At 43.3% G+C, this 21871-nt stretch overlaps 1 protein-coding gene across 1 annotated transcript in view; it reads left to right on the top strand.

The window, feature by feature from the left end:
* The window catches only part of LOC137890630 (neuropilin-1a-like), a 74760-nt gene extending 55261 nt beyond the window's left edge, over positions 1 to 19499 (top strand). The window contains exons 11-18 of the mRNA XM_068734795.1: positions 2949 to 3093; positions 7414 to 7599; positions 8610 to 8654; positions 11667 to 11804; positions 13311 to 13630; positions 14269 to 14365; positions 14455 to 14499; positions 15499 to 19499. Of these exons, the coding sequence (XP_068590896.1) occupies positions 2949 to 3093; positions 7414 to 7599; positions 8610 to 8654; positions 11667 to 11804; positions 13311 to 13630; positions 14269 to 14365; positions 14455 to 14499; positions 15499 to 15773 (1251 nt within the window). The 3' untranslated portion in view covers positions 15774 to 19499. The remainder of the gene's footprint in view (positions 1 to 2948; positions 3094 to 7413; positions 7600 to 8609; positions 8655 to 11666; positions 11805 to 13310; positions 13631 to 14268; positions 14366 to 14454; positions 14500 to 15498) is intronic.
* The last annotated feature ends 2372 nt before the right edge of the window (positions 19500 to 21871 follow it).

Raw genomic sequence — 21871 nt, 5'->3', positions numbered from 1 at the left:
AAACACAGATTAACAGAAAGTAAATTACACAGTAGACAGATAAAAGTCTAGCGGCATCAAATAAACCTCCTCTTGCTGTAATTTTGTAATTCCTGGAAACCGTCGGACAGACGCTCGACCCGGCCGCAACGCCGCCGCGCCAACGAAATGTCGAGCAAATGATAGGCTGCTGCTCATGTGAACTCTGTCTGCTGTTCGTCGCATGCTTTTGTCTGCAAACTCGTCGGAGCAAATATCACCACATGTGGGGCTCAACGAGGAAACATTGACTACAAAAAGGTTTAAGAGGTCAGGGGGTAGGATTTAATCTGTGTTCCAGACCTTATCATCTAATTATTTGAACAGCTCGCTTGCTGATTAATTCATTCTTCCATATTGTGTTTTTATCTTTAGCATTGAAAGTTAAAATTGTTGATGGCTGTGGGTGTTCAAATTATTGTGTTTGTGTTAATGATTTCTTTATCGACTGCCTTCCTGTATGCAATATTTCTTGCCTTGATAACGGCCGCAAAACTACATAGATATGTAAAATAACACCCGATTTAACTAAATTAATTGGATTTACTCCCTAAAATCTCTCTTAACTGCCGTGAATCCAGATGAGACAGGAGCGGAGCCGATGAAACATTAATTTGCGTTTAATTATTCACAACTGCTGTGCTTCGCTGGCTCCGGGGGTTTCACCTCAGGTAATGTTGTTAGAGGTTGTTGGCGCTGTAGGCAGGCGTACGACTCGGGGCTACAAATGTCCAATCATCTCTGCTGTGTGTTCGAGTGGAGAAAAATACAGAAAATCAATCAAAGGTATGAGACAGAATACGATACGATAAGGCTTTATTGATCCCAGGAGCAACAGCAACAAAGCAGAAAGAAGTACAGATGAAGTGACATAAATAATAATAATAATAATACGAGTGTACAACTAGAATAAGAAGTAACATGTTACAATAATGTACTTAAAGCACAGGGATGTTTGTAGTGAAGACAGAACACTATTTATCATCAAGTACCAGGACTCTATAAAGAAAACTTAATATCCAAAATACATATATATATATATATATATATATATATATATATATATATATATACACATTCAACTTAAGGCTGTTCAGTTTGTTCATTTCTGTGGATGAAATGAGAAGAAGACAATGCAGTTCAGCTCTGAGAGCATCAGAATCCCACAAGCTACAGTCTCGGTGTTCTAACCTCCTCTTGGCGATTTAAGCGCCTTTTTTGATTTTTGATCCTCAAAGAGGAAATTCGTGTCATTGCTTTCCTCGTGGCCCCGCTTCCTCTCCTCGGCACCGGGCCTCGCTGGTGCGACATCCTCCCCCTCTATGCGTTCCAGATGGCCGGGGAGGAGGAGGACGGGGTTGACCGTCAGACTCCCGCTGATTTACCGCAGACGGAGATCTCGATGCTCCGCCGTCCTCTCGCTAATCCTCGCCGCTCTGCTTCCTGTGTCTTTGTATGAAAAGAAACCTCTTCAACAGACGAGGCAGGCGAGGCTCAGTGAGGCCGGTACACGAGTGGTCCTGGCTCGCACACGGACATATGCTCCTGCATAAATATGATAAATATGAGTGAACATATAGGAGCCTGATGGTCATCTTGACCTGAGCATAAGCACCAAACGCGATTGGCGCTCTTCTACGTCTCGGATCAGCATTAAATGAACACTCTCAACATATTAAGAACTGCATTAGTTATTATCAGTCCTGGTACTTTTGATGAAATTAAATTTTAAAAAGTCAACGGTGCAAACATATAAAACGTTTTTGCTTATTTGTAAAGTTTTGTAATAACCAGTAACACTCCAAAATCACTGTGACGCATATTAGCATAATTATTAAACTGATACTACAAAACTATTTCTTTTATACTAAAATACGGAGCTTTACTGTCAACCTACTACATAGAGTGATCAATGTTTATAACAATAATACTCACTGATGAACAAAAACCTGTACATGAGCCAGAGTTAGCTTGAAAAGGCTCATTTCCATCTGTTGTCCCGAGCCGTATGTTTAAATACCAAAACCCTCAAAATTAGAATAAAGCAACATATGAAGCTGGCGTGTTCAAAGGAGCATTACAAGCCAAACGTGCAGGAGACAGAACAGGACACATGCACCAGTAAATAATGCCACAACAAATAAAGTGTATTTGGTAAAGGTAAATGCTACAGAGTTAGCGACAGACATCCCTGCTACCCATAATGCCACACTGCAGCGGCAATGCGTGAGGCGAAAAGGAAACTCCAGCGCTTCAGTCAGGCAGAAGAGGATATTTTTTGGGGGTGTTTTGCGTCCCACCTCACCTCTTGGCTCCCAGTGTGACGGAAACCATAATCATCTGCGCTGCTTCCATGTTGGGCTCACAAGAAGGATCTGACTCTGGTTCTGATTTCCTGGCTTTTTGTCTTTGTTTTTCCCTCCATTCATTTTTTTTTCTTTTATCAAGCTGGCTGATGTTTGATCAGAAGCAGACATCAGGACAGAGTATGTTATTGTTTGTTTAGTTGTCGGCGCCGTGGATGTGGCTTCAACTGTGCTGCAGGGTTTCAACAATAGCAGGAAAGAGCACTCAGAGTCACCTACTTATCATTCACCTGTTGAGAGAAAATCAGTGTAAAGGAAACAGCCTACACTCACATTGTGAAAACAGGTCTTGAAAGTCCTTCTTACTCACACTAGAAGGTCTTTGTACTTTGTTCTTTGATGACATTTGCAGAACACATTTTCTTCTGATACTACTTGCTGCTAGAGTTGGATCCGACAGGGAGTTTGTCAATCGTCAATCTTCCATATTTCAGTTTTAAACCCTTTGTGAGAATCCGGCGCTATTTAATTGGCTTGTTCTGGCATCTGGCAAACACTGGTTACGCTCAGGTGAAGTACATTTCAGGTCCTGACACGCTTCTCTCTCTTGTCTTCTGCCTTCAGATATTCCTCGGGAATCAGAACCACGACACCCCGGAGCTGAGGTCGATGGGTCCCTTCCTGACCCGCTTCGTCAGGATCTACCCGGAGAGGGCCACCATCGAGGGCCTGGGCCTCCGTCTGGAGCTGCTGGGCTGCGAACTGGACGGTGAGTCCCACTAATAATCAAGAGGTCGTCCTGTTGACTCGATATAAAGATGTGTTTAAGACTTTTTCAGCCCTAAAGCATCCCCTGCTTTATGGTCTGTCTGACTCTAAATGGAGCATAATGTACTAAATGAACATCATGCTGTATTGAAGAAGACTGTAAACTAGAGATTGAGACCATAAACTCATGTTTACAATGTTTACTGAGGGAATAAATCAAGAGAGAAGTAGAGTCACTTTATACTAGACTTCTATACAACCAGAGGAGTCGCCCCCTGGTGGACACTAGAGAGAATGCAGCTTTAACACCCTTTCTTATTGGCCTGATGAACAAGTACACAGTCCTACTTTATGTGTCGAACACCTTTACATGTTACCAACATTGCACACGAACACTAAAGCAAAAAAAGCAAGTATGGACTGGATCAAGTGACTCTGGGAAACTTGACTGTCGTCCCCCGAGGCGAGGCGAGGCGATATCACGTGGAGGGTTGATATTAAAGCAGAAGGCTCCTGTGGTTTCTGGCTCCGGCAGCGGTTGCTCTCTCAGCTCAGCTTTCACAAAGGCAGCTGAATGAGCTGAAGGAGTGAATCTTTAGGTTACTTTAAGCATCCTCACTCTAAAAACCCATCAGAAGGAAAATGTTCAATGTTTTTTGCATTCATTTGTGTTTGTGGCTTCAGTCTGCCAACCAATCAGTCATTAAACAGTGAACTGCTTACACTTCGGGCTGCTTATCTGCAGTGTTTGGTGTTATGAGAGAGAGAGAGAGAGAGAGAGAGAGAGAGAGAGGGGGGGGGGAGAGAGAGAGAGAGAGAGAGAGAGAGAGAGAGGGGGGGGGGGGGGGGAGAGAGAGAGAGAGAGAGAGAGAGAGGGAAGGAGAGAGAGAGAGAGAGAGAGAGGGGGAGAGAGAGAGAGAGAGAGGGGCAGAGAGGGAAGGAGAGAGAGAGAGGGGGGGGGGGAGAGGGAAGGAGAGAGAGAGAGGGGGGGAGAGAGAGGGAAGGAGAGAGAGAGAGAGAGAGAGAGGGAGAGAGAGAGAGAGAGAGAGAGAGAGAGAGAGAGAGAGGGGGAGAGAGAGGGAGAGAGAGAGGGGGGAAGAGAGAGGAGAGTGGGGACATGAAAGGCTGACGTGTGCCATGGCAGGCTACTATCTCTACTGCAGCAGTGGTCAGAGTTGGATGCTGTGTGTGTGTGTGTGTGTGTGTGTGTGTGTGTGTGTGTGTGTGTGAGAGAGAGAGAGAGAGAGAGAGAGAGAGAGAGAGAGGGCTCGACCTCCCGCAGTAGGTGAGGGAGGAACAGATGAAGGGAGGAGGGAGGCTCTCCGGTGGAGTCGGAGTATCCGGTTGCTCTGCAGGAGGAACGATAAGGATCAGCCAGAGCGGGCGAGGGTGCAGAGTGGACGATGAGAGAAGAGTGTGTTTTGTGTGAGAGAGGAGAGAAGTGGAGGAGGGAAGAAGAGCAGGAGAGAGGAGAAATGGAGACGGATCTCAGGAGGTCTGAGATTCTCTATAATTAACTCATAAGAAAAAAAACTAAAAAATCTAGATACAGTGCCTGCACAAATCTTTGTGCAAATTATAAACTTAGAAATGAATGTGAAACCCAGCTCCTCCTCTAAGGGCCAATAACAGTAAAACCAAATAACAGTCTGTAGTTATCCAACAGAACAACAGAAGAAAGAGTCCATAAAGACTCATTAGTTGATTGGTTGACGATTAGTTGTGTTGTATTGTTGTATAGACGCCCGGATGTCAGAACCAGATGAACAGAGTTTCACTTCAAAAGGAGGAAACTATGACGACACACACCGAAATGCATGCAAACCACGAGCAAACAGATCATACAGATACAGACAAGCCCATAAATATACACACATTATGTCCAATTATCCAAATCACAGCCCTCTCGTGCCTCCAGTTCGTCTCTTCATTAATGCACACAATGATAAAGCTTTGACCCCGAGTGCTCTTAAACAAGCTGATTTCATGCTATTAAATCATCAAAATGTCCCAAAGCTGATATCAAAAGCCTTTCTGACAAACGGCTCCAAACACAAGATCACTTAACCAGCAGTTCATTTGGATTTATTGAACAACTTCAGTTTCTGTTGATTCATCAAAGAGCCGTATTGCGCCCAAAAAAATAAATAAAAAAAAGCCTCTTCCTGTTTCCACAAAAACATCAAGATGCCAACTTAAGCTCACAAGAGAGAAGCTAACAAGCTCACGACACGCCCGCAGATCCGTTTCAGCAGTTTAATCAGGCTTCTTTTTGGCTCACCGCTGGTGCTGCTTCCAGCTTTGAGTTAATTCGTCGGCTTACATCCACGCTGTTGTGAGAGCAAACCTCCGTCCCACTCAAAACGCTGCAAACACGCTTCCTTACAAAGTTTAATTACATGCAGACCATCTGGGGTTTTTGCATAGCCTACATATGCTAATTCAAGTTAAATTTGATTTCATTTCCATAAAAATATAAAAACACACACACACACACACACACACACAACGCATCACCAGGCATCGACTGCATGGTAGAATTGAACAAGAAGCGAGAGTTTCTGTCGTTATTATTACTTTGGTCCTCGATGGGAAAGACGAGCGGCGGCTCTTTAATCTACGGACTCAAAGAGAGCGTTTGGTCAGCCTCATATCTTTTAACCCAAATGAGTCACAGGTCTCCGGCATAACTAAGGCCAAAGGTTTCATGAAGCGTCTGAAGTTATTACAGTCATGATGTTTTGGTCAACGGGCCGACCAGGCACAGGCCCAGGGGCCCAAGGGGTCGGGGGGGGGGGAGTCACTTATAAAAAACACACAAAAGGATCACAAAATGACAGAAAATAGACACACAAAAAAACGAAATAATGACATAAATAAGATGCAAAACCACCGCAAAGAGACAAAATGACCATAACTAGATACAAAACGACTGCAAAGTGACGCAAAACGAGAAAAAAAGATACAAATTGATTACAAAGGGACACAAAATGACCAGAAATAGATGCAAAATGACTATAAAAGGATGCTTAATGACCAAAAATGGATAAAACGACTACAAAGACACACAAAACGGCTTAACGATAAATGCAAAACGTACCGCAAACGAATGCAAATTGACCAAAAATAGATACAAACGACTACAAATGAACGTAGAATGAAGAAAAACAGATCTAAACGACTACAATGAGATGCAAATTAACCAAAAATAGATACAAAACAACTGAAAACAATGACGTTACGGCAACACACAACTCAAAGTTGTAACGACTTAAATAAGATGCAAAACCACCGCAAAGAGAGACAAAGTTAACATAACTAGATGCAAAAATGACTTAAAAGAGACACAAAATGACCAGAAATAGATGCAAAATGACTTTAAAAGGATGCTAAATGACCAAAAATAGATACAAACGACTACAAATGAACGTAGAATGAAGAAAAACAGATCTAAACGACTACAATGAGATGCAAATTGACCAAAAATGGATACAAAACAATTGCAAAGAGACACAAAATGACCAGAAATAGATAGAAAACGACTACAAACAGACCCAAAATGCCTAAAAGCAGACTATGGGACTCTTGTTCCGATGTAGACAGGGTGGGGGGGCCTCCTACATGTCTGTGCCCAGGGGCCCATGGTCTCATAATCCATCCATGATTACATTGTCTCTTAAATAGATTTTTTTTTGTTAGCACATTTCACTCTGTGGTGATAAAACCTGTCTCCAAAGTAGCACTGCTCTCTCTCAGCTCCTTCTTATTTTTCAGTGCCTTTTTTTTAAAGGAGGCCCATCAAATAAATCAGGAAATAAAAAGTTCCTCTTGCTCATTCCTGTTTGGACTTCCACCGCAACTTACTGTAGGTCCGGTGAATTAATAACCAGTGTGTTTGACACTGAAAACGTCTCTTTTTCATGTTATTTATGTTGCCGTGGTGTTTGAGTGCATTACGTAACAGTTGGCAAATAAAGTCAAGTCTCATTTTTCTTTTTTTCGTCTACGTCAGCAACTCTTAAAGCTGCCAAACGTATAGCTTTTAGGCCATCAGAAAAGAATAGTCCCTCAGCAGGGACTTTTATTTTACAGCCTGGTTCCTCTTCTGGAAGCAGAAGTGAACTTGCTGAGCTTCTAAATAGTTTCCTGGGGTCCTGGAAATGTTCTTGCCGTAAGTTATTGTGCAGTAAAAACCCTGGACACAATAAGGAACAGACTGGAGAACATTATCTGCTCTAAGTACATGTAAAAGCCACGTTCTGCTGCACACCACCGGGTATATCTGGTTCATAATAAATGTTTCGTCCGTCTGTCCATCCAGACATCACGACCACGGCTCCTCCCACCACGGCCATCGCCTCCACGCTTCCCATGACCACGTTCGGAGCGACCACCACGGCGCCGACCACCGTCCCCGGGACCGTGACCTCGGTCGCGGACTGTGAGGAAGGACGACGGGACTGCGGCGGCGAGACCGAGGCTCCCGACGACTACGACTCGACGACGGGTAAACGCAGCTCCCGATTACTACGCTACGAAAAGCATTTTTAAAAAGAAGAAGGTCTGGTGACACTTATAATGCATTATAATCTGCTTATAGTATAGTTATAGTTACAGGCTCTCATGTATATCATTATTCAATCATAGTGCTTCATAACAACAATCATAACACACCATAAAGACTTTTATAATGACTTCAAAGGTGAAGGATCATAATATCTCATAATTGCTGTTTACTGGATCATAGTCCCATCATTGTAATACATTATAGTCTTTTTTTAGAACGCATTATAATCACTGTTATGATGCATTATTATGTGATTATAATTTATTTAAATTTTACTGCTTTTTGTGTGTTCTTGAATAGACTTAATCATATTTTTTCACTTTACCTAAAGCAACTTCTAATCCCGTTATAATTCATGATATGATTATAATAATTGACATTTTAAATCATTATAAAATGCTATACAATAGGAAGCATTATGAAAAGTCATGAGTGCCTGTAACTATCATTATAAGGCGCTATAAGCAGATTATAACACGTTATACGTGTGTTTATAATGCGTTGTAGAAAGTGTGCCTTTTGCATCAGAATCTTTTGTGTAAATCTGCTTCCAGAGTCTGTCTTAAGAAGCGATACGACACAAAACCCTCTCGTCTTGTTGCTCCCGCGTCTCTCGTCTCTTTCATGTCTGCGATCGTGTTTCTTCTCGACTTCGACAGAAGTTAAACTCGTTGGACTGAGATTGTGAAAAATCCCCCCTCGTCTTCCTTCTCACGAAAAGTTTTTGACCAAAAATGTGTTTAAACATTAAAAATCGATAAAGATTCTCCTTTATCTTCCCTTTTTACTGTCGGATGCGATCGAATCAGACTTTCAGTGCGCAGCAGACCCCGACATGAAAGCGTGCCGTCACTTTCTTCTGGTGTGGGTTCATGTGTTGGCATCTGTGTGGGTGGAAACCAATCCCACCTGACCTGTGACTCCACCCTGACTCTCCCATCTGTTTACAGCAGGAGGCACCACAGCGGCCGACCCCATCATGGACTTCGTACCAGGTGAGGATGTCCGCACCGCAATCTGTCCTCCTCTCATGTTTCATTTACGCCTCCTCTTCTTTCCCTCTTTCTTTCATCCTGTCTTCTCTTCTCTAAACCGTGACTTTAAGGTCCAGGCGAACCATTTATAAACCGCCATGTGCCGGGGTTCTGGGTTGCCAGATCGGCACATTAATTCAGCCGATGGTCCCATCATTCAATGTCACCGCAGAGTACCGAGTCACAGAGAACAATGAAACGGGCTTTCATCGGGAGCAAAATGGCTTTTTCATCGCCTCAGTTCACAAATGAGACTTTTTTCTTTTCTTTTCCCGCCCCGGTGCTGCTCGGCCCTGACACACGACTGGACTGCAGGGGTTTATTTTTGGAAAGGAGAGAATCAGTAATTGCAGAATGTCACGTGAGACTGAACCGCTGCTCCCCGTCTTAGTCGATTAATCGACTGATCGGTCACTTTGGTCTGAGTTGACTAAGATTTCTTTAGTCGATTACTCTTTCTTTATGCTTTTTTTTTAAGGATTTTTAAGGCCTGAAGAGGTGAAGCTATTGAATATTTCACAAAATCAGATAAGATAAGAAGAGATGAATGATTATCGGAGGGTCAATTTGGGTGTTGCGGCAGCACAAGAAGAGAAATGAGTACCGGATAAAATATATAGCGAATAAAAAGTATATAAAAATAGGAAGAGAGAACAATAATAACACGATGATAGCAAGAAGAAAGTTCAATTAGGGTTAAAGCTAATTAATGTGGCACTAATGTATTTTTCTTTCTTAATTCCTCTAATCATCCTCTTCATAATCCTTCAGATGTGTCTTCAACATAGTGATCAGTGAGGATCAGGAGATGTCACGATCTTATGTGTTTCAAACTGACTCCGTACTTTGTGGAAAACTGGGAGATATGGTTTGAAAACACATTGTTTCAAAAAGCCACCTATCAAAATATAATCACGTTGTTCGACCAAATCGCTGGTGTCGGTGCGTCGAGGGACGTGAATGTCGGTGAGGCTGCACTCGTCACCGGCTTGTTATCCCCTCGTGAAATGCGCCCAAAATTCAGTTCATTTGGAGGAAAACTGCCAACCGGCGAGGAGAGGAGAGGGATGAGCCGGGCTGAGAGGTAGAGAGATAGTAGCAGACGACGGAGAGACAAAGAGACAAAGAGACAAAGAGACGGAGAGCCGGGCGAGAGGAATGAATATACAATGAGACAAAAAAAGGCAGGAAGAGGAGAGTGGAGAATAAAGGCCTCTTGGGTCTCAATTAGCCGAGATGAAACATCGCGTGAAGACAGCTTGAGGTTGCGGGGGGGGGGGGACTACCGGCTCCACGGTCATCTCTGCATCCTATTAGCCTCTCAGAACACAACATGTCCGGCGTCCAGAGACGTCTGCATCCATTTGGATGCTGCGGTGAACCGCCGACCGCCGCCGCCAGTCGACTGCTGGCTCCGGTAGAAAGCAGGGACGTTGATGTAGGGTTTCTGTTTTTTCTTTTTCTGAGAGACCACATCCGCATGTTGGTGGCACCGCACCTCTCTCTCTCTCTCTCTCTCTCTCTCTCTCTCTCTCTCTCTCTCTCTCTCTCTCCATGGAAGATCCCTCCATTCCTCTCTCTTGATGTCCTGATCCCAAACATCTGTACGTTGTTGCCGCTGTCTTCTATCAGCCCTGGTTTTTTTTGGGGGGGAGGAAGTGGCCCACGCAGCGCCGCACGCCGTGTACAGTTACAACCGTCTTCTCTGCACAAGGCCTCCTTTTTGTTTTATGTCGGCCAGATATGTTTTCCACAAGCTATACGATTCATAGTGCGTGTGCAATAAAGCAGGAACAGCTTTCTGATATTGATGTTACAAGACTTTCTTCCTCAGGCTGTCTCCACTAAGCTGCAGCCAATTTAGTGGTCGGAGCGCCGCGCATGATCACAGCTTTTAGCCTGGATGCACAGCGTCAGAGGGCGAGAACTGGTTGTAACATGGCAACAACATTTGAAGGAAGTACCTCACCCACAACATGATCCTTTGCATATCAGTTACTTTACCTTAAGTTCTCGAAGAGAACTTGAAGCCTCGATGAATGGGAGGCTCTCGCATTACGTCAGCAGTATGAACCAAGTCTCTTTAATCCGGTATGTTTACTACTTCATAAACACATGCATCTTCACTAAAGCCGTACTATTAGAAACACTACAACACATACTGCACGAGTTATGACATTTTGATATTGATTTGTTAAACTTGGCCCCTATTTACTTCAAATAATCGAGACCTTTCTCCATTTTTTTTTTTTTAAGAATTCAAGGTAACTAACACCAGATGAGTATTTGATATACAAATAGGTCATTTTGTGTGTGACTCATTCCTTTTAGCTAATACTCAAAGGTTGGTTAAGGGTTCGATTTATGCTATTTTGTTGCTGGAAGTGAATGCAGCGAATAACATCCTGAAGACAAGGTCGTGTAAAAAACTACTTCCACAACCGATCAAAGTGCGTGGTGCTCGATTCCATTTCAGGGATACTCACTCCTCTCTGGTTGTTGTTTAAAAATAACCTTTGAAACTCTGCCCTGATGTGTATGAAATAAATAGGGACGCCAGTGAGGGATCGCGTTCCTGTGAATTAACTCCACATACTCAGAGTTTGTCTTGATGGTTGAGCTTCTCGCTGCGGGATGAAAAGAAGCGGAGTGAAGTAAAGTCACTCGATCAATCAGTTAATCGACAGAACAACAAATGTATGTAGGTTCTATCTTCTACTTTGTGAGGCTTTTCTCATATCGTGTCATTATAAGATGAATTACGAGTTTTCAACAAAAAAGCAACTGATAGACTTTGATTCTGCGCATCTTGTGGAGACCAAACAACAGGGACATTTTGTGGACACGGGGTATTTACCAAACAGCTAGAAGCCGTATGGCGTCGCTCCTTCAGCTGACGTAGCAAAACCAGGAAGACCTCCTCTATCTACAAACTCACGTCCATCTGCTCTTTTCTCCTCCTCTCGGTTGCAGCGTACGTTTGGTTCGCCTGCAACTTTGACTTCTCGTCGTTCTGCGGCTGGACCAGGGAGACCGGGTCGGGGGCCGAGTGGCTCATCCAGAGCAGCGGGGCTCCTGCCGTCCACCGGGGGCCGACCCTGGACCACACGGGTAAGAAGATGAGCGCGCGTCCTTTGTGCGTTCGGACCCAGCGGCGCTCTTGGGAGAGAGCTCTCCGTGTTGCTATGCAGCTGTTGAAAGCTGGTCTGAAAGAGCTTTAACCACCGTGAGCTTTAATAAATAACACGCTTTGCTGCTGGGAATTCACAACAAATGAGGGAAAAAGATGCCCGCGATGTACTTAGAAATCCCCGTAGGACGCACGTAACCTCATTCCCGCTCTGGATGACAAAAGAGTTTGTGAAAACGTCACAAAGTCGGTGTTGTTCTGCTGGGCCTGGAGCCGCTCAGAGGCAGATAAATCCATAAGTGGGTCCATATTGACGGCAGCTTCTCCAGGCACAAACACTAATGATATTTAGGTGACATTCATTCAGAGCGGGACAGTTGCCGAGTGCAAGTGAAGGGAATTAAGAGCGGGATTGTTTTACAGGACAAAAAGGACTCTGTTAATAATTAGACTTCCCTTTCAAGTTTGGATGGCTCTTTTTAACAATGTAGTTTGATGTTTTTATTGATTTTTTTTTTGTGTTTTGGTATTCAGCATTGGTTGATTAGAATGGGAGCACTACAATGTTTCTTATGGATGAATACATTGAACTGAACACGACGTTGTCTCGGTCACGATATGCAGCCATAACAGAGTTACAAACAGGCGCCAAGAAAAATCTGAATTTAGCAGAAAAACGATCGTGAAATCAGGACTAAAATGTCGAATCATAATAATAACGACCTAAGCGGCACCTTTAACACCCGAGAGACTATTCATAACTGTGCATGAATATGCTGTGTAGTCAGCGCTGGATACAAACCGATGCTTTGATCCTTTTAAACATGCTTTAAAATGAACGGATGGCCTTGAAAAACTTTGGACTTATTAAAAGAATCTCAGATTTATCCGCCTCAGCTGTCTGACCTTCCCTCCGTTCAAACCTCCAGTGATGGATGGGGGGTTGGTTTTTCAGTGGAGACGGCAGACGCTTCGAAAAAAAAAAGAAATGAATGACTCCAACCTTGATTTCTTGACTTGAACCAGATCACAAGTGAAACAAATGAGCCCCTTTGTGTTGTCAAGTCACATCGTGTCCTGAAGCGCGCTGATATCGAGTCCCTTTTGGGGGTTTTCGGCGCTGTAACATCCTTGAATTTGATGGGAGTGTGCGAAGCTCGATGCAGGAACAATTACACTGACACTTTCTGTTCATGGGAAGACAGAGAAACACTTGAAACAGGTATTTACATTTAGAATGCGATAAAAGAGGATGCATAATGAACCCTTGAGGGGATTTTGGAAAGCTTTCATTGCTTGATATCAATCATATAATCTCCTGTTTTCATTCAAAATGTACGGAAATCTTTATTACTGACTGTGCGTCTTCATTCTTTGAGGTCTTAATTTGAAGTTATGGTGCAATAGAGTCAACACGTCTGCGGTGAGGGACCCTTGAACGCAGCCACACAGCCGCCTCTTACCTTGCCTTTTGCTGCCCCCTGCAGGCGGACCGGGGAACTTCATCTACATGCAGCTGGAGGACCCGGACGCGCCGAGCAAGACGGGCGAGGACGGCGGCGGCGTGGATGAGGATGAGGAGGAGGAGAAGGTGGCGAGCTTGGCCAGCCCGCCCATCACGGCGCCGGACGCAGACCTCTGCATGTCCTTCTGGTACCACATGTTCGGTGAGCACGCGGGGGCGCTCCACATCAAGCAGAGGAAGGAGACCGAGGGGGCCCAGATCCTGTGGATGGTCAGCGGGCACCAGGGCAGCCGGTGGAGGGAGGGTCGAGTCCGACTGCCGCACTCCAGTGTCTCATATCAGGTAACACAAGACTGGTAATGAGTGTCAGAGGGGATTATGTGTTGCTTTTTATTTGAGACTTCAAAGTTTATTGGTAGTTCTAGATCCTTCCTTCACTCTTTGGACTGTTTTTGTCCAAAACAACATCTGCGGAGCTTTAATGCATATTAAAGAAAAAGGCAGCAAAGCCAAGAAAATTGCGATTTAAGAAAAATAACTGATTTGGGAACCAAAACACAGGAAACTCCAATGTGCCCTGTGATAGACTTGTAGATTTTTTTTGTTGATTCTTTTCAGTTTTTATGTATTTTTCCTTTTTCTCATTTGTTTTTCCTTATTATTTTAATTTTTTGATCTTATTTTACTGGAATTGGTTTCATGTTTCTACTATTTTATCTGTTAAAAAAAATAAATAAACAGACTTTTGTGTAGCAAAAGTACATTTCCTTACAGCCATTGGATTGATGTTATTACCCCTCAGATTTATCTTGCAACGCCTCGTTGGGTCACGTCCAAAAGGGATGGAAAACGCCGATATAAAACCAACTTATTGTCATTTCATCTGGGATTTGATATTATTGCACCTGAAATAACTCGTAGCATCGTAGCTGTCGGAGTGCCTCCTGGTTCATTGAGTGTGTGTGCGTTGTGATGTGCAGGTGGTCGTGGAAGCCGTCGCAGACAGACGCAGTGCCGGTCACATAGCCGTGGACAACATCCAGATCATAGATGGACTCGACACTGAGGACTGCAAAGGTGCGTATTGTGTTGTAACGGTATATTCTTTGTTGTTGTTTTTATTTTATTTCAATTTAATCTAATGAACGCCGGTTTTCTTCCTCCAGATCCAGAAGCTCCTACGTCTCCGCCAACTGAGATTTTCATCCTGCGTAAGTTATTAATCACCGATTATTAAAGTGTCAATGTGTTTATTTATGTTGCACACACTCTTTATTTTGTGTGACACGTCTCCACAGACTGTCTTTGCCTCTACACAGAATGCTATTGAGCTATTTTGACATCTCAAAAGGACCGCATCAGTGGATTTCCATGTTTTTGGAAATAAACTACGCCCACTTAAAGGGACAGGTCAAATAAACTACGCCCACTTAAAGGGACAGGTCAAATAAACTACGCCCACTTAAAGGGACAGGTCACCCTAAATTCAACATATTTTCCCTCTTACCTGTAGTGCTATTCATCTGTCTAGATTGCTTTGATGTGATCTAGTTCTGGAGATATCGGCCGTAGAGACGTCTGCCTTCTGTTCAATATAATGGGACTATTCGTCACTCGGCTTGTGGTGCTCAAAAATCGCGTTTACTCGAGAAAGTCCACAGACATAGTTCCTCCATTAAAGTAACCGCGTTATGAGTTTCTGGAAAGAGACATTGCTGTTTCCAAATGTATTTTTTGGCGCTTTAAAAACCACAAGCTGAGTCTCGTATAGTCTCATTATATTGGAGAGAAGGCAGACGTCTCTATAGCTGATATCTCCAAAACTAGGCAACTCGCACCAAAACAGTCTAGATAGATAAACAGCACTACAGGCGAGAGGAAGTACTGTCCCTTTAACATTACGTTACCAGTTTTCCAAAGCGCACCACAGAGTTTCCATATGATTCACTACTCATTTTATCTTGACCAGAGACAGACATTGAAAGCAGTTGTGTCGTCTGTGTTGAAGCCTGTTCTCTGGTGGTGCGTCCACAGAGAACAGGCTTCTGCAGCTAAAAGGAAACCACAACATTCACAAGTTATAGTTCTAAAGGAAACCAAACCCAAACCAATAAAGAAACAGGGACGTAGTGAAAGGAAGGACGGTTTGAACCTTTAAGTCTGTAATCTCAACGTGATGTCAATGGAGCATGATTTTCTCTCTCTCGCAGCGATGGACTCCCTCTCTCAGGAGACCAGCGAGCTCGGGGGCCCGGGCAACATGCTGAAGACCCTGGACCCCATCCTCATCACCATCATCGCCATGTCCGCGCTGGGCGTCTTCCTGGGCGCCATCTGCGGCGTCGTCCTGTACTGCGCCTGCTCGCAGGGCAGCATGACGGACAGGAACTTATCCGCCCTGGAAAACTATAACTTTGAGCTGGTGGACGGCGTGAAGCTAAAGAAGGACAAGATGAACGGACAGACTAACTACTCAGAGGCGTGAGGGCGGGGGGGTGGGGGAGGAGGAAGAGAGACGGAGCTGCGAATGCTCCGAGCGGACACGTGATGCAACCAATCAAGTGGGAGGAACCACCGACGGGACGGCAGGGTGGGCTGAAAGTGAGCCAATGTTCATTTGTTTTGTTCTCAGGAGCGGCAGTGGAAGGGACTGACCTGTAGGGGGCACTGTGTATAAAGAATCTGTACAGCGGAGAGAGAGAGAGAAAAAAAAAAAAAAAAGAAGAAGAAAACTTTAGGATTCTATTTGTTTTTTCGGCGTGCTTTGTTGAGTTCATGTAATCACATGCTGGTGTTGAGACCAATTCAGATGAAAGTGTGTGTACTTTAATGGAAAGATTATCTTTTTTTTGGGGGGGGGGGTATTTTTGTTATGTTTATTTTTTTATTCTGATTTCTGGCTCTTTCACTGGCCGTGTGAGTGTGAACGTGTGTTTGTACATGTGTCACTTTCATAAACATCTGCATTTAAGGTGTGAATGTGTGCATCACAGTCATGTTTATGTGTATACATGAAGTGTGCGTGCGTGTGTGTGTGTGTGTGTGTGTGTGTGTGTGTGTGTGTGGAGGCGGGCACCATCGTGACCCGTTGACCTGTGTCTAGTTCCAACAGTGCCTTTTGTTTTTTTTCTGTTGCCTTGTTTTTCTGCTGGTTGTTCTCTCATCGGCTGGCGTTCCGTCCATCCGTCCAGGGTTCCTACACACACACACACACACACACACACACACACACACACACACACACACACACACACACAAACTACCAGATTGTGATGATACGACTACACATTTTTGCGTCGTAGTAGCGCGCCGTCAAGTACCACGTGTGTGTGTCGGTGTAGATCTGAAGATCTCGCCTCGACGACACGTGTTTCAAATGTTTTAAAATCCAAGTTGAGCTGTTTAGGTTTTGGAATTTCCGAATGGGGGAAAAAACGTGCAGGAGCCCTGAATGCCTCATGTTCATGGCACATGACACATCCGACATATTGTACATAGGTTTTAATATATTTGAGCGCCCTTTTCTATATATATAAAAAAAAAAACAGACACCAGTGCCGCAGTATCCTTTCTATGTTGGAATCAAGCTCTCTCTAAAATGTACAGAAAGTATTCGTTTTTAACAGACGCAAACACAAACCTGGTCTTTGTGTTTCTTCTGACCTGGTTGCCATTTTTTTTTTTTTGTGTGTGTTTTTTTTTTTTTTGTCGTCGTTCAGTTTCTGTTTGTGCTCTGGGAACAGGAAGGTTTTTACAACAATGGAAACTTTGAGATTACGGAGATACGCCTCAGAAAATGTCTCACGGGAAGTGCTGTTTTTTTGTTTTGTTTTTTTAGTACAGGGTAAAACGGACAACCTCAGTACCACTAAGACGACGACAGAACGTCAAGGATGGATCAAACGGGACTGAAATGCGCTTCACTGCTGACGTCTCTCGCTGGCACACAGAGTGACTGTTGGACATTTTAACTGAAGTGTGTCCAGCCATCAGAGAGACGTCCATCGTGGACGCTTCAGTCGGGACTGAAAAACTAAAGAATTAATGTTTGCCATGACGGTGCTGTACTCTACTTTGTCAGGGTTTTGGGGGTTGGTTTTTTTTTTCCGGTGTCGACTATCAGAGGAGGAATCTTTGAAGGATCTGAATGATGTTCAACAAACCCAAAACAGGAGGCTGACTACAGCCGATCACACCGTCCAATTCTTGCCTCGCACGTCCGTTTGTGGCCGGGAGTTAAAGCATCCCTGTCTCCTAAAACATGTACGTCCCCCACACAACAAAACTGCACTGTGAATTACAAGGGAGGGGTGTTTTGTTGTGGACTGCGTAGAGACATAGGTTTTCACCCAGGACACTGCTCTCTGTGTCCCGTGTGAACCACGTACTTGTTGTTGTTGGCTGTGTTTGGTGAGGTGTTTTTTTACTAAACTCAACTTCTCAAAGTACACCGTAGCGTTTTTTGTTTTGTTTTTAAAACTGTTTAAAACTTCGACAGTTAATAACGGGAGAAGATACGTTTGAGAGTGCAGTGCAACGGAATTTTGTAGGCGACAGGGTTTAAGAAACACACACACACACACACACACACACACACACACACACACACACACACACACACACACAGTGAAGTAACATTTTTTTAATAACAAAGATGAGTTTATTAGCTAATCAGAGCAGAGACCCAGAAGAAATAACTCGTAAAACAATAGGGCTCATTGTGTTATTTTAATAAACAGTGAAATCTCTTTGTGAGGGATTCTGCTGCAGCTTATTTTGCATTTTATTCCCATGTTATATTTCTCAGTCATCATTGCAAAAGGGCCTCATTTCACTGTAGTCTACAGCGCCCTCTTACAGCAGGGATCCCAAGTGAGGACATATGAAGAAAATCAGATCAAACTGACTCATTTTAAAAGCGTTTCAGTGGAAAAACTGCTTAAAATCTGAAGAAAAAAAACGACGAGCCTCATGAATATTGTTCTAATAAAAGTGCTTTGTTGTGTTTTAGCTTTCGTAGCTGAATGTGTCGTGATACGCGTCACTTGTTCATAGCGCTGTACAGCTGGTGGGATTGAGGAGTCTTATCAAAGCCACAAAGGTCACCGGTCAATAACCTCGTCAAACCTCCGACAGATGTTGAGCGTTCGCTCTGAGACGAGGAACAGGACTTAACGCTGACAGATACTTTACTTACAGAGATTTAAAAAGCCATCATGCAGGCGGGATAGCTTGTCGTGGCAGAACAATGTTGCTCTTAAAAGTTCGATCTGCTCATTTTATTTTAACGTAGCATTATTTGGCATCGCGTGAGCTCAAACGGAGACTGTTCATCGATTCTTTAGGGGCACTTTGTTGCAGAGGAAACCCGTTTTTACGTTCAATCATCGTCTGGTTGCAGGGACATTTGCAATCAAATGAAGGTGCTCTGACCGTTGAGATGTTCGTCGTAAGCTCTCGGGAGCCACGCGCCGGTTCAAATGCATCACTATGTTTACAGCAAAAAAAGAAAAGAAAAGAAAAGAAAAGGCAGAGGTTATGGGTATCATGTTGTCGTGTTTCAGTCGGACAGAATGTGTTTCAATAATGCTCCTTCCCCTCCGAGAAACAAGAAAGGATGCTGCAGCACTAGATGTGAAAACAAATGTTGCACTGATATATTTAAAAAGAAAAAAAGAATCTGTGTTTATGATGTTGATTTATGAAAAGAGAGAAAGACGGAAAAAGGGAGAGGACAGTGTTATCGTTGCTTCTTTTCAACGCGGCTTCAGACGACAATGGTATAACTCTGAAAAGTACAAATTACGGAGATGTTTTTCAATCTCGGAAAAGGCTTATATGCGTCTCTTTGAAACGTAACAATTTTATTTACTTGGTATAATATCACCTTGTTTTTGTACTGTCACTGATGTACGTGTTATTGTTTTCTTTGTTTTCTTTGTATGACAAGAAGAAATGTTTTTTTCTAACTGCATCTGTAATTTTTGTTGCTGTCTCAGATCCAGAAAAAAACTAAACAAGAAAGGAAACAAGGAAGTAAAAAAAAAGAAAAAAAGAAAGGAAAAGCAGTGAGGCCTTAAGTGACTAAAAGTATTGTTTGTACTTTGACTTTCTGGTCAGCACCCAGACTCATCCGTCTCTGTTGTCTCGGACTCTGATCATTGACTATTACATTCCAAAGAATTGGATCAAATAAATGTTTTAAGTAAAAGCCGCTCTGCTGTTTCTGTCCTGCCTCAGAGGGAACGGGTTCTTTTACTGGGTCTCAAACCTCTCCTGGTTTCTAGTGATGGAGATAGTTTGGGTTTGGTTCACTTTCAGTGGAGCTGCATTTCATTGAAGGAATAGTCCCTTTGTTCTCTGGATTGCCCTGATTCATGGGGAGGTTTTTTCTATAAATAGATGTTGCCGTTAAATGTAATTTTAACAAAGACGATCTGCATGGCTGGACACCACTAAGAGGTAAGTTCATGGAAGGATTACTGAACGGGCCGAACGGGCACAGACCCAGAGGCACTACGTGTCAGGCCTCACCCTGGCCTTCAAAGAGACACGTACCAACCAGGAAGAGACTCGAAATGACCACAAAGAGACATGAAAGTACCAGAAAGAGACTCGAAATGACCACAAAGAGACATGAAAGTACCAGAAAGAGACTCGAAATGACCACAAAGAGACATGAAAGTACCAGAAAGAGACTCGAAATGACCACAAAGAGACATGAAAGTACTAGAAAGAGACTCGAAATGACCACAAAGAGACATGAAAGTACCAGAAAGAGACTCGAAATGACCACAAAGAGACATGAAAGTACCAGAAAGAGACATGAAATGACCACAAAGAGACATGAAAGTACCAGAAAGAGACTTGAAATGACCACAAAGAGACATGAAAGTACCAGAAAGAGACTCGAAATGACCACAAAGAGACATGAAAGTACCAGAAAGAGACTCGAAATGACCACAAAGAGACATGAAAGTACCAGAAAGAGACTCGAAATGACCACAAAGAGACATGAAAGTACTAGAAAGAGACTCAAAATGACAATCAAAGAGACATGAAAGTACTAGAAAGAGACTCAAAATGACCACAAAGAGACATGAAAGCAACAGAAAGAGACTCAAAATGACCACAAAGAGAGACAAAAAGCTACAAATAGACACAAAATGAAAACAAAGAGACATAAAAACACCACAAAGAGTCAACGTCATCACAAAGAGACACAAAACGACCAAAAGAGACACAAAATGACCACGTAGAGACAGAGTGAGTACAAAGACACAACACAACCTCAAAACGACTCCATAGAGACATAAAAAAGACCACAAAGAGACAAAATGACTCTAGAGACACAAAATGACTGCAAAGAGACACAAAATGACCACTAAGAGACACAAAAGTATCACAAAGAGCAAAATTACAAGAAACAGACACAAAACAACCACAAAGAGACATAAAGAGAACACAAAGAGACACTAAATGTCCACAAAAAGACTCAAAACAACCAAAAAACTAAATCTGCATCTTGCTCCTGTGTATGAAAGGTGGCGGGAGCTTTTGCGTGTCTGTCTGCGCGCCACACCATGCTTTAACCACCGAGCGGCAGCATCGCCTCTCTAAACGCTCTCACGCGTACTCGGCACACAAACTAAACTCTGTATATTTCTCATCAAACTGTCTTCCTCAGATCAGCGAATGTGTTTTATGAACAACATCAGACTGCAGCTTTCAGCTCAGAGTGATCTCATGTGAGCTTCAGTCATGTGGCCTCGGTTTAGGTGAGGTTTCCTGCCCAAATTGGTGCCAACGTACCACTTTCACACACCCTGCTTCAGTGTCTGCAGTTCCACTTCTCACGTCCGCTGTCTCATTTGGGAGAGTTTCAGTGCCGTTATCCAGACTCATTGGCTTCTGCAACACAAAGTTGTAGCGTGTGAATCAGTTGAGGTTATACAAGCTTTTACTTCTTGTGCCAATTGATCATTTAGAACACAAAGTAGGGCAAAAACAAGTTGTAAATGCACATTAAACGTAACAAACAATTGCTTCCACCATTTCACCCATTTGCTGCCGCTGGACTCTGCACACAGCCGGATAAACTGAATAAATCAGGGGATTTTGTTTTTAATCAAGTTTTATTATCTTTTTTTAAAAATGTTGACAAACACTTTAATTAATGACGTCAAGGCTGGATTGAAAACTGTTGACTCTATGTCCATTTTTTTTGTGGTAATTTGATTAATTGCTCATTTGTTTGGGAATTTCCACCGTTAAATCACACCAATTGACTCAATGGTCTACTTGTCTTCTGGAGGGTCTCTGTGCTCAAAAGTACGAGGAACTTATTCCTGAAAACATTTGTCTCTCTTCAGAGTATCTCAAGGGGGGAAATACAACAGTCCCTTCGCCTGCGGGTGTGTTTTTGGTCTTTCTCAGCTCTGAAAGTGTGTGTGTGTGTGTGTGTGTGTGTGTGTGTGTGTGTGTGTGTGTGTGTGTGTGTGTGTGTGTGTGTGTGTGTGTGAAAGCACCATAAACTCTCCCTGAGCGGATTATCAGAAGTATGTGGCTGGATGATTCTGCGGT

The sequence above is a fragment of the Cebidichthys violaceus genome, unplaced genomic scaffold (assembly GCF_023349555.1).
Source record: "Cebidichthys violaceus isolate CVI_PGR_0920_01 unplaced genomic scaffold, fCebVio1.0.p SCAF_67, whole genome shotgun sequence".
NCBI lineage: Eukaryota > Metazoa > Chordata > Actinopteri > Perciformes > Stichaeidae > Cebidichthys > Cebidichthys violaceus.
Note: the sequence above shows the minus strand (reverse complement) of the source record. Positions and strands in the feature narration are given on the sequence as shown.